Below are 16944 nucleotides of genomic sequence, written 5' to 3' on the forward strand. Positions count from 1 at the left end.
TTTGTTAACTGTTGTTATTGAGCAGGATGTTGGGAGAAAAGATTGTTACTTCACGTAATATATACTATACAAACACCGCACCATTTATGAAAGATGACTTGCAGATTACTGACATCCTGAATATACTGGAGAACAATATTATGAAACTAGCAATAAGATTTCATTATAAAAATTACTTATTTTTATTTAAAGAAGTTCTTTAAATTATTCATTGAAATGATCAACTATAACATGAAAAAGCCCATCCCGTCCCATCAACTGTTATGTTTTACTTTTCCACCCTTATTTTCACTCTAAAATATGCCATGGAGAGGGATGTAGGAACATCTTGGACATTACCAGACATTAACTTCAGCAACTTTAAATAGTTTTTGAGATTTCTTTGCTCATACCGGTGTGTTAAAAAAAGAACTGTATTTGGGGTTACAAAGATGGAGAACAAAAGTACAGAGTAATTAGTATGCTCAAAACATAGGGCTTATTTCTCTTCCGTGCAAATGTTTTTCATCTAAAGCAAATTTGGCTCCGAAAGAATCAGGCAGGTGCTGCCGCCACAGTGCTTTTGGGTTTCCTGGCAGAGCTGGAGATGCACTGGGACCTGAGACAAAACCCAGAGGAACCACAGCTAACCTCAGCCCTTTGCCCAATTTCTTCCCTGCCAGTTACCAGAGTTCACTATTGTTCAAGCTCCAGGGGTCACACTCTGCCTGTCTAGAGGTGGAATTTATTCTGAACAAGTGTTTTGCTTGGCTTGCAGTATTAAAAAAAAAAAAAAAAAGCGGCCAGTCACTGACATTAAAAATTAGGAGATTTCATATAAAATTCTCTTTGTCCAGTTTTTCTTGAACACTGAAAATCTGAGAACACAAGTCAGCTTGGCAATATTCTTAGAGATGAGGAAAGGCCACCTTTATATAGACTTCTAGTTCCCAAAGTCTGCCCCCAGCTGGCTTCACCCACACACGCTCCTTTTGTGCAACTGAGTTTCTGACCCCTGTTCTACCCTCACGGAGATGGGAGACCCAAAGGTGAGGGAGGGGTGACAGAGACGACTCAACACTTCTCTCCCCTCACAATGGTAAACTGTGGATGGCTACATATTTCTCCTTGAATGGGATTCTGACAGTTCTGGGTGAGAACAAAGTGTATTCAACTTTATCTAAAAAGTGGTCCCTGATAGAAGAACCAAGTTCTATAAAAGGAAAAGAAATCACATCGTGTTATTACTACATTCTTATCTAGAGAATGTTGCCTCCAGCTGTGAAACAAGCTTATTACCATTATGAAAGCCCCTCAAAGTCTCTACTCTGCTGTTTTCAAAACAAAGGAGAAAGAGCTAGAAGAAACAAATAAAGGACTTGTTAATTTAGGTTCACAAAAATGAGAAGTGAAGCTTGTGCAAGGAGAGGAGATACTCATTAATTTGAAATCTTCAAAACAAATCTTCCGGTGCAATGAGTTATTTATATACTTTACGTCCTGTCCTTTCTGTGTTTTTCCTTCTGGTTAAAAACACTTGGGTAAGTTTTCCTCTATTCTTTTTCCTACCTGGATTTCTTCTGCCTCTTTCTTCTTTCAAAATCATCCTTCAGGAAACCGCCTCTGATTAATTTCACGTTAAGCAAACAAACAAGGTATGTAGTATATTAATATAAACTTCTGGAGATGATTTATCAGGATCTTTACGTTCTTTTCACGCGGGTATACTGAACTGAATCAAAGTTAAACTTCAAAAGCAGGAGCTTTTCTTACATATTGTAGTATCATCATTACCCGATACTCAAGACTCAATACTTGATACTCAATAAATATTTTGAAATAAACACAATTTTTATTGTTAATCTTCCTAAAGAAACTAGCATAGTTTTTTTACACAAAATCTATCAATAAGAGATTGATTGGTTAAAGAAAAAAAAAAGGCAAAACAAAACAAGTTGAGAATTCAGGCTTTTCCAATCTCAGTCATATTCTTGAAAATGGTGGTTTGATTTCACCATCTCAATTCATCAGAGCCTGTTTATACGTTACAATGGTCTGTATCTCCTATTGCTACATGGATGAAAGTGAATCCATATAAACCATACCAACGCCATTATGTATAACTGGTGGTAAAACTTTATTATTCAAGTTTAGATGTAACAGACATCTTTGCTGCCTGAAGATTGTTTGCATAAGAAATACACCAAGAACATGTTTGTGAGTAGAAATGAACATGCACTATGAAAACAAAATTAAATAAAACAAAAAAAGAATTCCATGTGTTGTAAGAACAGAACTATTATAGCCAACATTCTAATATTCAAATCAGGACTACAAATTGGATTTTTTCTTAGCAACATGAAATCATTCCACATGAAAGACATTTTCTGCTGGTGAATATTGCTGTAAGTTAATTTTATATTGGCATTTTGAGATGTTTCCCATCCCACCCCCCAAATTATCCATGTTGTCAAATAGTCCACCCGAAGGAATTTGGCATTTCTTATTCTGATATTTGCCTTGTTGGTAGCCATTAAGAAACTGATTTCATCAGCCTTGTAATAATTTCGCCTCTTCAAAGTCAACACTATAGGCTGTCTAGTTATGATATTTACAGCTCATCTTTAACAAAATGACCCCAACCTTTCCTGGCCCTTGGGAACTGAGAGTTTAAATAGGCCCCTTGGCCATATAATAATACTTGGCACTCGCATGGTGCCTTTCAACCAAGGATCTCAAAGTGCTTTACAAACAAGAACTACATTACCATTATTATTATTAATATTATTATTATTATTATTAATATATTTTTTTCCATTTTACAGGTGAGGAACCTGAGGCACAAAAAGAAAAAGTGATTTGCTGCAGGTCACATAATGAAAGAGAACCAGGGCTAAAGTCAGGATCCAGTTTTGGGACTTACGGGTCTTGAAGGACCATTCTCTCTGATGAAAGCTAAATGTTATTTCCATGTAAAGTTACTCTTGGTTTTCTCTGGTACAGGATGGAGTGAAGCTTATAGCTCTACTTTTTCTTTCAAGAGAACAACACATGAGCATACATTACCCAGTTTCCATGTGTGGATCAATGTTATATTTCACATTTTCTTCATCCCTGACTTGACACATCTCTGCCCTAGCATCTTCCAGAGGTCCTAATTACTGCAAATAACTGGATGCTTTCTAAACAATTGCACTGCTATCAGGAAGATGTGGGTCCCCTGTCTATGAAACAGTAATGGAAAACCAAAAGGAGGTGCTCTGCAAAGAAGCTGTGCCTTCTGCCCTTGGCCAAGTCTTTCTTTGGGAAAATAACACAGCCTTTCAAAGTCCCAATGCATGCCTTTCTATCCTCTTCTCCTTAACAGTTGCCTGCTGATAGAATTCCACCTAATAGTACCTACCTTTGGTTAGCATATTTAGTTTCATATTCAGGTTGAATTTCAATTCCTCCATTTTCTCTTGTGATCTAGGACAGTCAGCAAAAGATGCCTTGCTACTTGCTCACCAAAGGATGCCTTGCATTTTTTGCCACGGCCCTCAACCCAAAGGCAGGAAGACGTGAGCTCATGTAAACTTCAGGCAAAAGGCGGGCATACAGCGCAGAGGCTGACCACCAGCTTCGTGACTCCATGCTTCCACCTCTGGATGACAGATACTCGCCCTCTAGAATTGCGTTAACGTTCACTAACTCAACAGGCAGGCAGTTCAGGGGTCTCAAGACAGATCACCTTGTGATATTTTGCAGCCACACAGCGGGAGGCTAATAATTATTTTAATAGCAGTATTGATACTCTTCAATTTATTAAGAAAAACGTATATCCTCAGGCATTTAAAAATATATATACATTTAATGTTTTTGGAGCTGTATTTGCATTGGATCATAAGAGAGTACGTGCACATGTGCAATCATAATGTGCTACCACAGGCTTCAACAAAGAGCTGTTAGAGAATCACTTTTTTGCTTCTTCTCATTAATATTACCTTAGAAAAGAACCCCCATGCTTGTTTTCTAAAATCTACCTTTACTAAAAGAGAACAGTTTAGAACAAAACATTACTATCTTAAAAGTTGATTTTTTAAAAGAACATCTCAATATGTCATGTAGAAAGAATGGGCACACTCTTTTCCTTTTGAACTATAGAGTCAACGTGTGAATGTCTGGAGCGCCATCCTTTTCTCATCTACTTAGAGTCGTGTAGTGTCTCTCAATCCACAACCTTCCAAGGTGGGCTGGCTCTTTGTGATTTTTCTATCCCAAACAACAATATGACTATACGGGTGAGAGATGAAGAGAGAAAGAGTGAGAAAAGGGAGAATAAGAATGCATGAGCTGGTCCTGGCCTAAAGTTTGATCCAAAGCTTGATTTAGAATAAAGACAAGTAATTTTTAAAGACTTACAGTTTTTCAATGGCATACAATTTGAGCTGGCATATAGTTTTCATCACAGGGGAACACTTTTCCAAGAGGGGAAATTCCTAAATCATCTTGAACGCCCTCACAAAAAAGGTTAAGTACCTAAATAGCTCATTTAAAATCACAATTTAAGACAAAATGATTCAGAAATCTTAAAACCAAATAAAAATACCAACCAACCATTTTTATAATATATTTTGAGAGCCAGAGCAAAGGCTTTCGTAAGTCAAAAAATAAGGGGTGTTTTAGTGTTACAGTAACTTTTCATCTTTTTAAAAAAGCCCAACCTCTTCTCCATCAAAATATGTATAATAATGAAAACAAAAATGAAAATAAAATAATAATAAAGAAATATGAAATAAGATCTATCGTGTCAACGCTATCCAAGAAAATTCTACCGAAAGTAGACCATAAATATTCCAAGAAAAGTGATATGTATTTTCCAATGCTAATCATTACTACTATGTCTGTCTGAGAAAAAAAAAAAAATCAGATAAAAAAAAAAAGGCATACATGCCCCAAAATCAACAACCTATTTGTGTGTGACACACGGAGAAATTGCTTATGGAGTAGTTTTGCCCAAAAAGTCATACCTGTAAGATTGCCCAACTTAACCAAACTTCTGGTATTTTGCTGATTTGAGCAGTCCACATATAATGTCGCTCGAGGATTGCCACAGTGTACTTTGTTACTAGTCTTTTTACTAAGAAAGTTAACTATTGTTTTGTTGTTTGGGAAATCTCTTCTCTTTTTTAGTTCTTTAATTGCCACCTCTCAAGTCTGCCTGTACGTTTTGAGATGCATTCATCAAAATTCCTAAGAAAGATAAATTACATCACATAGTCTGAATGTCAAAGCTCCTCATTCCACGTTTTTATTTCAGTTTATGTGAATGTGAGAGCTACGCGACTGGTGAGATCAGAATAGGGCCCTTGAAAAATGAAACTGAAGCAGAAGGCTTAGTCCTGATTTCCTTTCTCTCTGTCTCTGTCTCTCTCTTTTTTTTTTTTTTACATGAAAACGAAAATGCAAGAATGGAAATGACAACACAACATCAGAAAGACATTTTTAACTTCATTCACTACGACAGTCACGAACTGGTTGAACTCTACCTGCCATCCAACTTTTTAAGAAACGAAGACCTGGCACTGTGAAAAAGAAACAAAACCCAAACAAAACAAAACAATACAAAGCCACTGCAAATTCATGTAAAAATGGAGTGCGGATGCGACTACAGAAGGTAATAAAAACACCAGTGCTGCAGATTCCAGCAGCACTTATCAAAATAATTTCTGAAATGTTTCATCTGAAACATAGACAAAGCAATAAAAAGAGGATATATGTTTATCATTTTAAGCATAACAATGTGAGTTAAGAGCTTAAAAGTTAAAAAAAAAAAAAAAGTACTTGGAATGAATAGTGCTACCCTTTTTTTCCTAAGTAGGCATAAAAATATTTTCATTTCCTTCTTGTTTTCCATACCATTATATCAAGAACTTTCATTTGTTTCATGTTACCGTTTACAACTTTAATGCACACACACACACACAAAAGATATCTACCGCAATAGAAATAGTTGCTTCATTATCTTTTTGCTACATTTGCAAATGTAAACAGCTAGGCAGAGCCAGAACTGACTCTAATGCATGATGGAATATCTTTGTTGCATACGTACACTGTAGAAAATAATTATTCAATATGTCAGGCACCATTATTTGAAATGTAATACATTAATATTTACTAGAAAAATAAGTTTTTTTTTTTCCTATTTGTTCTCCCAACTTCTTTAATGAAATAAGTTAATCTGACAGTGCATCCAGTAGCTTGTAATATCTTCTACATCTCCGTGGCAAAAAATAAACTACTGGTTGGGACAATATAATGCAAATTATTAAAGTCAGTCCTTGTACATACATCCTTGTAGCAAGCATTGGGCTCGACTAACAGCACCTTTAACCAATTATTTAATGTTCAGTTATTTAGCCCTATTTCCCTGAGCAGTTATGCTGAGGAGCTTTCCCTTCATGGATAGTTTTACAAAGCCTTGAGTATTAAAAGTACTATGAAGACATACTCCTAAGAATCCTATTTAATGCTACTTAACTAAACCTGTATAAATCTAATGAAGGGATTGACTGGTATATATACCAACTGTCAGTCTGTGGTAACGTAACCTTAGACGCTGCCTGACCACAAAGTTTGGAAATTATATTTAACCAAAAAAAAAAACAAACATAAATAAATACAGCAGGTTACCTTGTGGAGAGATACCATGTGTTTGAAACAAATCAAGCTTGTGGTCTGAACTTTTGTATCCAACTAGTCTTTTGAACCGAGGGGATCCCTTTAGTTATAATCTGCCAAGCGAGATTAGTGACCAAGAGGAGGCTTAAAAAACAAATCCAAACTGGTTCATCACATACAAGAAAGAAATATCTGGCTAAAATAAAATTACTACGTAAGCACGGAGGATGTTGTTTTTAAAAATGCATGTATATTTGAACAAAATGAACCTAAATTGCAAACAAAACGACTACTTTGGAAAGGAGGATTTGAACATCTAAAGGACTAAAATATCAGAGAGGGTGTGCATGTGTATGTACAGGTAGGGCTGGCCAAAAACACTGTGCCACCATCTGTCACTTTTCTTGCTGCTCTCTCACCAAGCCTAACCACAGCTCACATTTCTAGGTCTAAATCTGAAACATGGTCAATGAGAGGAGACTGATGTAAGAGGGCGCCATTTTCCTTCCACTGCCCTGGAGATTAGATTCCTCTTCCTCTGCCTAGGATTTCATACTTCTAAATTTAGGCAACAATTTATGGGTTTTAAACAAATGGGCCAATGGCCAGCCCAATACTGCTTTAGTATCATAATATGTAAACCCTTTCAAATTCTAGACAGCTTTGATCTCTTTCTTTACAAACATAATTATAGTCTGGAGATACTTCTTATGGATCATTTCCACAGTACACATTCGCCAAGATGGTTTTGACTTACTAGCTTCCAAAACATGACTATTTACCATCTTCCATTTTTCCTCACTGACCATTTGTCTCACTTTTTAAATCTTGGTAACCAACTCATCAAAAGAAAGAATAATAAAAGAAGGGAATTTCATGTTGGATAAGGCAGGCTCTATGAAGTATTTTTTTTAATAGGTCTTCATAAGACATTACAAGCTATTGAATTCCCATCAAGAAAACCTATTTCTATTTAATTGTGCTAAGTGCTAAGGTTTTACTCTTTAGGTTTTCCATTTTTTTCCGCTTGTGCATTGTTCCTATGCAGGCCCCTCTGGATATGAGTTGTGAAGTCATATTTGTCCGTGCAAAGATGCTGGCATATGCTGCACTGAAAAGGTCCACTGTCACCATGGCAACTCATATGCAAAGCATACATCACTTCATCCAGAAAGACAATGCCACAGTGCACACACTTTGTTGAAAGTTCATCTTGAGTACTTCTATCAACTTTCTCTGTTTTTACTACATTCAAGGGACCTTCATTTTTTACATTTGATGGTGCCTTCGTTTTCTCCTTGGAGGCACCATTTGCAGTTGGCCCAGGTCTGGAATGCTTGATCGCCAAATCTAGAGGAATGTCATTGTCTGATCCAACAGCTGAAAAATGAGGAGGCAGATTGAAGGTGGGATAAGGCACATAGTTTTGGCAAGGATTTGGTAGGCCAGGCACATGACTCAAGTAGTGCGGATTCCCAGGAACGGAGAGCTTATATTTACTCCAGAACCGCAGCCAGTCAGCTTCACTCTGGAAGTCATTATGTACAAAGGGAAGTCCAAAAAGGGGGTACTGGTACTTTTCAATAGGGCTGCCTGGTGGTGAATAATTGGGATGTTTCGCAGGTCTCATGTACTTTTCTATGGGGCTGCCTCTCTCAGAACTTCCTTTCCCTTCAGATACAGATGAACTATTTCCTGGGTCTCCAGTACTTTCCTGAGGACTTTTTATCTGAATGTGCAAAGGTTGCATCCTTTTGTGAATATCCAGAGTTTGGCTGACCAGGACTGGCTGCTGAGCAGAATGGCTTTTAGTCAATGAACCCTGGGCTTCATATTTACTCAGGCTCGGGAGTGGAATTTCTCTCTGGTGACCTTCAGTTAAATGATCTTCTGACCTCCTCTCTAAGGGGCTTCCATTGACCTGCTCCTCACTGCCACCCCTCTGCTGTTTGTTGAGCTGCTCAGCCTGAAGTGCCTCCGGGTTAAGGCGCTTTCTTGTTCTTCTCCTAATAATCTGCTCACCGTTGTTTTGTTTAATGATGTTTAAAGGCCTGGGAGTCTGCAGAGAACACACACACAAGACATAAAAGGAAAACATTAAAAAATACATTAAAATGCATTAACAATTTCTCACAAATATAAACCATGCTTAAGTTCAAAGCAAGGATAAGCTTTATGTTATAGATCCACTAAATCTCCTCCTTTTGCCCTAAGCAGAATCAGAAGAAGTAACCAGAGCGCCCTATTTTAGCCTAATTAAATCAGGCCCATCTTTGCCAGGAGGGCTGAAAACTTCAATCTACTTGAAAACAGCTTTTCCAAACTCAATAGATTTGGAATTGCCTCATTTAGTGATAAAACCGTGTAGAAAGTTACCTGAAGAAACATGATTTTTCTGAAATATTTCTCAACTTTTGAGTCATGCACTAAGATGTCAACATAATAACATGGGTGATAGGTTTTAATGACAATTGTCAAAAAATTACACACTGCTATAGACCGAGTTCTGCCCCCTCCTCAGCATTCATTTGTTGAAGCTCTAACCCCAATGTGACTGTATCTGGAGAGATGGTTTTAGGAGGTAAATAAAGTTAAATGAGGACAGAGTGAGAAGGCGGCCTTCTGCAAGCCAGTAAGAGGGCTCTCCCCAGAACTGACCATGCTGGCACCCTGATCTCAGCCTCCCATCCTCCAGAACTGGGGGAATATACACTTCTGTTGTGTAAGCCACACAGTCTATGGGATTTTGTTACAGCAGCTGGAGCTGACTGATACATACTGTTTTCTAAAGAACTGCAAAGGTGAATGTCAAATATTAAATCTCAGAGCAAAAATAATCAAAGACAAACTGCCAGAATCATGAGGAAAGATATCAGGTAATCAAAGCCATATCAGCGGGAGTTCTTTTTAAAACCTCTCACTTTTATGTCTCTTCCTTTCATCATTGTTTTATATTTACTATGGAAGATTTTACTTGTGAACAGGTGAAGCATTTGTTTTCTGTTGAAAGTCTAAGTTCATTTTGTAGCCTTGGTTCAAATAGCTGATCTGTCATTCTACTCTGTGCTTAAAGTGAGTGCTGACTTTCACTCAGCTTAAGTACTTTATCTGCTTAAGCATTATATGATTGGTATTTATGTACATGTTCAACGGGTGTTTATATTATATGACTAAAACCCATAGATAAGACTATAATAAAAACCTTACAGTAAGAGCTCTAACTTGGTTTATAAAATCAAAAGAATAAGCTTAATAAACTAATGCACATTTACAGATTAAAAATTTCTCTAAAAGGGCTAAAATCTGATTTTTCTAAGATTACTGAAAACAGGAAATAATTTCTACATAAAATATGAATACATACAATATATAATCTGTATATATAAGATTATATATACATAATATATATAATCTTAATACAAGGGAGTGCCTTTTATGTATTAAACAAAATATAAATAGAAATCCTTTTTGAAATGTTTCTATTATCACAAAGGTATTTTGAAGGAAAGAAAGATAACACATTTGTTACTGACAGTTCAAGTACTGGTTTTGGAATGAAAATGCCACATCCCTTGGATATGCCATGCTTGTTTATTTTGTTCAGATTTATAAAGAGCTCATATTCATATTATAAAAATATGCAGTATTTAACACTATCTTACAAAGAAACCTGAAATTTGCATTAACACCTTTTTTAACCTTTCATAACTTTTGTGGCTTTCTTTGACAGGGAATGTGCTTTCAATTTATGAGCTAAAAAAACTCAAAACTGAAAACATTTCATCTCTGGAGAGATGAATATTAAAGTAATTGTAAAAAAAAGAGTTTGGTTCAGATCACAGTTGTTAAATTATTGTAACTTAGAAGAGCAGTCACTTAATTCTTGGCCTATGATTGGCCAGAGTTCAATTAAAATCATTAATGTCAGTACTCATTATGTGGAAGCTTATCGCTGTGCTGAAATGAAGGTTAGAAAAAGTAAGGTGGTGTGGTGGTGGTGGGGAGAATCTTTCTTCTAGTTATATGCTAATAACTAAGGTTTTTACAGTTTACCACCAATTAGTATTGTTGGCAGCATGCATTTTTGAAAGAGTGCTTCCAACGGGGCATTTATGAGCACGTTCGTCTAAAATTGTATTCCCCGTCGCTGTAATCTATTCATTGGCTTGTGCTAAGAGCTATGGGAAAATGCCAAACAAAACGAAAAAGGCAGAGGGAACCAGACTTCTGTTTACTAAATGGGATATTCCTATTTTCAAAGGCAGCTCTTGTTGGCAGATAAACTTTCTAAACTGAAAAAATAGCCTTCAGGAAGTCAATTGCATATACAGGGAATTTGTGACTTTACATTTTATTATAGGATTCTAACTAAAATTTGGGAAGAAGTTACCAGAAGAACCTTGGTGAGCCATAGAAAGAAGTCAACCAGAGATCTTAAAACATGAAGCATCTTTGCACCTTACTCTACTCAGATGTGTGTTATTTGGGCCCTCAGATAACCTCCCCTAAGTATCCACCGGAAGCACTGAGGCTTCCCCTGGCATTCGCAGGTCCTAGTTCAGAACCACTCTTCAGAAGGTGCCAGATCTCCAGACCCCAAAACAGCCAAAATGACACTTGCAAATCCCAAAAGTAAACTGGAAAATAAGCATTCTTTCCCTGTTCTATATTTTATACCGAACATGAGAGAGTCCTCTTTAAAAAAACAACAAACTTTTTACGTATTTTTGAACTTTTAAGAAGCAGACTCCTTTCCACCTAAATTAATTTTACCAAATTCTGGTATCATTAGTTCAACTAACTGTTATGTGAAGTTCCCAGAAATCAATCATTTTCTTCTTTTATATTCAAAAGAAGCATAATGCATTACTAATGATCTCAAACGTATCTCCCCATAACATCGAAGGCCATTTCCCCATAAATCACGTGGGCACTCAAAGCGACTATATTCAACCCTGCAGGGGCAGGCACTGCAAGCAGGGAATGGTACTTATCACACCACAGACCAGGCTCCTTTATAAAGCTTTTCCTGAAGCAGTCTAACAAGTTCTTACCGAGTGAAGCTTCTGGTAGAGGCCACACGCGTTGCATACATATCCGCCATTTGCATTCTTTCGCCAGAGAGAGGTCTTTGTGGTCAAGCAATTGGCACAGAAAACACCCGAGCCTCTACGCCTCTGAAATAGGGAAAAAAAACACAGGGTCAGAGGTGAGTCACATGATCAGCGGAGTTAGACCAAATCAACCCAGGAGTTTTGTCTTTAGACTAGCAACAATGACAGTATAAAACCACACGGCCCATAATGAGGTCAGGTTCAATTGTGTTTAATAGGCACCACTGATTTTCATTATAATTAACCCTACAGTGATGGATGAGGTGTGCGCAACACCAAAGGCTTTTCACAGAAACAGCTTTAACTTTTTGAACTTTGGGTTTTGTGCCTTTAACGATGGCTCCTAAATGCTGAACCCTAAAATATACCTTTTAAAAGTGTCAAAACAAAAGTCAAAAGACAGAACATGGCAAGATGTTTAATATACTTTGGAAAAGGAGAAGCACATGCCACCTGAGCTTTAAAATATAGTCAAGCTCGGAATAAATGCAGTCTGTAAACCATTTAAAATGAAACCTGATTTGTGTCTTTTTGTATGTCATTCATGTAATATAAGTTTAAGGGAACATAAGACACTCAATTCTGGTTTTTGGTTTGTAATTGTAAAATCTGAAAGAGAACACCTTCTGTTTCCCAAAGTTGAGAGGACCAGTAGAAACTTCTGCCAACTAGAAGTACACTGCTACTAATGAGAACCCTTAAGAGCTGCCTGCTTAAGCCAGACAACGCAGGTCCCATCAACGGCCACTTATTTATTTTATTTGACTCAGACTCGGAAATCACGAGCATTTCCGAATACAAATTGATTTCAGTGGGCTGAATCCTCTAATCGCCAGATTCAAAAATACTCTAAGAATACCTAAAAGTAGATAATTAGTATTGCTTGTTCCATTCTTGCTATCATTAAACTTCTCACTGAAACAAAAGTCAGGCTGTGTTTGTAGGCGCAAATACTAACAGGCAGGAAATGGAATTCTCTTGCTGCAGAAAAAAGCCAGCCTGAATTGCAACTCCGCTCTCCTTTCTCTAGGAAGCAAAGCCTTTTAATGATAAAATATTCATGTTAGATAAGGAGTGGAAAAAGTCTTGCTGGAACCCAATTTGATTATAAATTTAAAATTACAAACACTATAAGTCAAAATTTCAGGGATTCATAAAATTTAGGCAATTTATTTAACTTGAGTCCATACTGTAGACGAGCGGTGTCCTTGCCAAGAAAATACAATGGTTATAATTGTACTCTGATACATTTCAAATGGAAAGCTTTCTGCAGACATAATTTTGGCTTCAAGACTGGAACACTTTCTTGGCATTGAAAGGGCATTTGATTCATCGGGTGTTTCACAATGTATCACTAAAAAGACCTGGTGAGAAGCCAGTTCCCTATAGGGTAATTTTTCCATCCAGATGCAAGTGCTATCAGAGGCCCTCGTCAGCTAAACTAATTATGATCTTGCAATTGCTGATGCCTGCTCACTCTAACATTCGACATCCTCCATTAATCATCAATACAAGGAAAATGAATGAAACGTAAAGAAATGAGGGCTGGTAAGCTGCACAGCCATAAAAATCTGAAATGAGAGCAATAATTTAACAAGATTGGGGGAATGTTTTTAGTGAGCACAAAGTCAGGCTAACAATTGCCCTTTTCAACCAAGAACACGATTTCATTAGTGTAGCAGGTTGTGCTACTTTAGGCGATGTAATAAACCTTAGATTTTTCACAAAGATAATCTCTGGCTCTCCTTCCCCCTCCCTCCCCCCCAAGTCAGGACCCGGAATGTACTGCAAGTTTCTGAATCTCAATAAAGAGTAACAGCCAATACTGGGTGTCAGTCCACAAGTTCCAATTGGGACCTACTGTAGAGATTGTTGCTTCCTGAAAAGCAATGACCTATTAGAGGTTGTGTTTACCAAACACTCTGAGACCCCCTTTATCCAAAGTAAGTCGGGGAACCTTAGTTGGTTCATAATTGTGAAACTTCTCGGGGCTCATGCTGTCTTTTTCCTAGATCTAAATAACGCATCTGGCAAATAAACACCAACTCGATCCACATAAAGGCAAGGTAAATGTCCACTGGGAAACCAATCGACAGATATGGCTTGAGGCTGAAATGTGAATGTGTAACCATTCACTCCAGCCTGCTTCTTTTATGCCCACGGTGCTTGACACAGCATGCCAAAGTGGGTGTAATCGTGGTTTCAGAGAATGTTTTCAATCCTTGCACAATTTTGTGCTTAACTCTTTTGCAAAGAAAATGCCCTTCATTAGTTAGAAGGAAAATCCTGAAATTATAGCACTGGTTTCCACAGGCATGTCTTGCTTTAAGCAGCACTTAATACTCCAATAAAGGTTGTTATATTTTAGGTAAATCATATCTTATTTTAAATACATCAGGAGTACTTTGGATTCACTTACTTGGAGTCAGTATAGCACGGAGGTTAATAATCAGATTTAGGAGTCAGATTACTTGTATTCAAAACTTATCTCTGCCTTTTGCTGGGTGAAACTTCCAGCTAGTTATTTAACCTCTCAATGCTTAAATTTCCCCATCTTTAAAGCGTGAGCTGCTGTAAGCATTAATGTGGGCTAATAGATGCAATTAAAACAGCGTCAGGAATGGAGTAAACACTCAATAAGTTAGCTATTTGCCAAGGGGATCCAATTGTTTCTAAGAGAAAAATATTTTCTTAGTTGTGTTTTTATCTCCTTAATCTACTTATTGAAACTTTTTGATATGCTTAAAACATACAGTTGGATATTATCAAACGTATTTCATTTGTGTCAATCTTATCAAATATGAGAACGGAAAGTTGAGTCAAAGTGAAATATCTAGGTGTTCACACCTAGAATTCAACAGGAGCGTGCTTGCGTGGGGGTGGAGAGGGGGAGGGAGGTGAGAAATATTTCACACATTCAGTTACCTCCCATCTAAACACATTTGTCACTTTGGTAAGCATTAGAAAACCTTACTTTTGGTGCCCTTAGAGTTTATGGAGGCAGCAGAGAAGGTGGGAGAAGCGGATAATGTCCTTAGCTGTGTGACCACAGAAGCACAGAAGTGTGTCACCTCTCTCTCCACCACAGCACAGATGAGAGAGCCCTGGCCTGGTCACACTGTGGATAATGGGACCTGGCTGGACACAGCAAGCATTTCTTTTGAAGTTATCAACATCCTTAGCCCAATCAAGTGCAGAGAAGCAGTCTGTCGCCAAAGGAAGGCAGAATAGAAATATCCCCTACCCCACTTTTTGAAAACAAGCTTGGCCTTGTTAAAGGGAAAGAAAGGCACTAAAGACCTTATTTCATTCATAGTTTATCATGCATGACGGAGTTTTAAAATATTTTGTCATTCTCCTTTAGACTGTGTTTGTTAAGGGCCGAAATCATGGCTCCACAGCCATCAAACACTCTAAGTGACAGGCGCCTAGGACAGTGCTCTGTCTTGAGTGGCTAAACATTAATAAAATTGAAAATAATCTTGCCCGCTTTTATTTTTATCCTCAGTAGTCACTCCTATTTTTGAAAAAATAAAAGTTTTAAAAAAATCCCTTTTAAATGTCTTCCATTAGGACTGACACATTTATCTCCAGTTGGGCAGAGACGGCTAACGATGTTGTAGAAAATAAAATCAAGAGAATTAGTTTTCGAATCCTACACTTATTTTTGAGAAACAGCTGAGGCCAGGGACTTGCCGGGTCCTGACGATACAAGGTCAGGTAGAACGAAGCTCCAACTCTCCTTTATATACATTATTATAGTCATATGTTGCTGATGGTTCTATACGCGCATGTGTATGCTTAAACAATAATATTGTTTCTCCTTTTCCTACAAGCTGTTTTTAGGAGTTAATAATTTGTACTTCCATGACCTTGAGCAGGAGACAGGAGATTCGAGTCAAACGGATAAGGACCTGTCTGGGGGAGGAAATGACAGGAATAGAGTAACTAGTGGAAAACGCCATTGGCATTCCTAAGGGGCATATTTAGCATGATTCTTACTCTTCTCTCAGGCTGAGGGAAAACTTTACTTTCATATACTAAAGCCACACACAGTCTTAGCATTCTCTGCCCCTGGCCTTCTCTAAGCGCACCTTCTACTTCTATGTGGGTTCCATGGAAGGCGAGAGTACAGGAAGGTCAGCTGAAAACCCAAATCTACCTGAAAGTCATCTCAACCGAAAATGTCTACAGAGAAAAATTCCAGAATCAACAATTCGAGGAACTTATTGTTTTTTTAAACTTCAAGTTTTAATAGTTTGCCTAGTAACTTTTGGGTCGCATTTGTGTTGCGTCCACGCTACTTCTGTTGGCTGGTCATTTATTGTGTGCAAAAGGACGGATGGTGGTAGGAACAGTTAACTGCAAGGAATTTTGAGGCCAGCCCAGTGATTGGCCTAGCAAATGCTTTTCAGTGATAATTAGTGAGAATTCTTCAGATCACTTATTTCTTTTCCACTTTTCAGATGTATTATAATCACAACAGCATTTTAGGTGACAAATTTGGACAATCATCCATGCCAAGATCTGAAGTAGAAAATGACGCATCCATCTTTTAATATAAGCACACTTTAAATCCAGCACAATTTTTTTCTTTTCCTGCTGTGGAGTGCACCAAGAAGTATAGTGACTAAATATCTATTTTAAAAAAAAAGTCTTGGGCCGGTCTGGTGGCACAGCAGCTAAGTTTGCAGGTTTGCCTTCAGTGGCCCGGGGTTTGCCAGTTCGGATCCCAGGTGTGGACCTGTGCACTGCTTGTCAAGCCATGCTGTGGCAGGCGTCCCACATAGAAAGTTGAGGAAGATGGGCATGGATGTTAGCTCAGGGCCAGTCTTCCTCAGCAAAAAGAGGAGGGTTGGTGGCAGATGTTAGCTCAGGGCTAATCTTCCTCAGGAAAAAAAAAAAGAAATGTGAAAAAAAAATCTCTAGTCTTTAGGTTCACAGCCAACCAATGTAAGGTATCACTATTGTTAAATTTTTCTTAAAGCTTCCAATTCAAGTTTTGGTTTTAGGGGTCTTAAATCCTCAGTCAGTTATATGGCACACGTGTTGATAAAACCAGATGTAACTTTTAAAAAAAATTTAAAAAAAATTTTAGGTTGGTTCAGCTGTTTTTATTGCTTATTTGAAGATCAGCCAAAAACAAACATTTTAAGGGTTTCGAATTTCATTATTAACAAAGAACTGATTT

At 37.6% G+C, this 16944-nt stretch overlaps 1 protein-coding gene across 10 annotated transcripts in view; it reads right to left on the bottom strand.

Annotated features, from left to right (window-relative positions):
* Positions 1–2092: 2092 nt before the first annotated feature.
* The window catches only part of TRPS1 (transcriptional repressor GATA binding 1), a 250512-nt gene continuing 235660 nt past the window's right edge, over positions 2093–16944 (bottom strand). For all 10 annotated transcript variants that reach the window (XM_044780767.2, XM_044780771.2, XM_070481506.1 and 7 more), the window contains 2 exons: positions 11694–11816; positions 2093–8698 (listed from right to left, as the gene is read on the bottom strand). In XM_044780767.2, the coding sequence (XP_044636702.1) occupies positions 7637–8698; positions 11694–11816 (1185 nt within the window). In that variant the 3' untranslated portion in view covers positions 2093–7636. The remainder of the gene's footprint in view (positions 8699–11693; positions 11817–16944) is intronic.

Source organism: Equus asinus, chromosome 12 (assembly GCF_041296235.1).
Source record: "Equus asinus isolate D_3611 breed Donkey chromosome 12, EquAss-T2T_v2, whole genome shotgun sequence".
Taxonomy (NCBI): domain Eukaryota; kingdom Metazoa; phylum Chordata; class Mammalia; order Perissodactyla; family Equidae; genus Equus; species Equus asinus.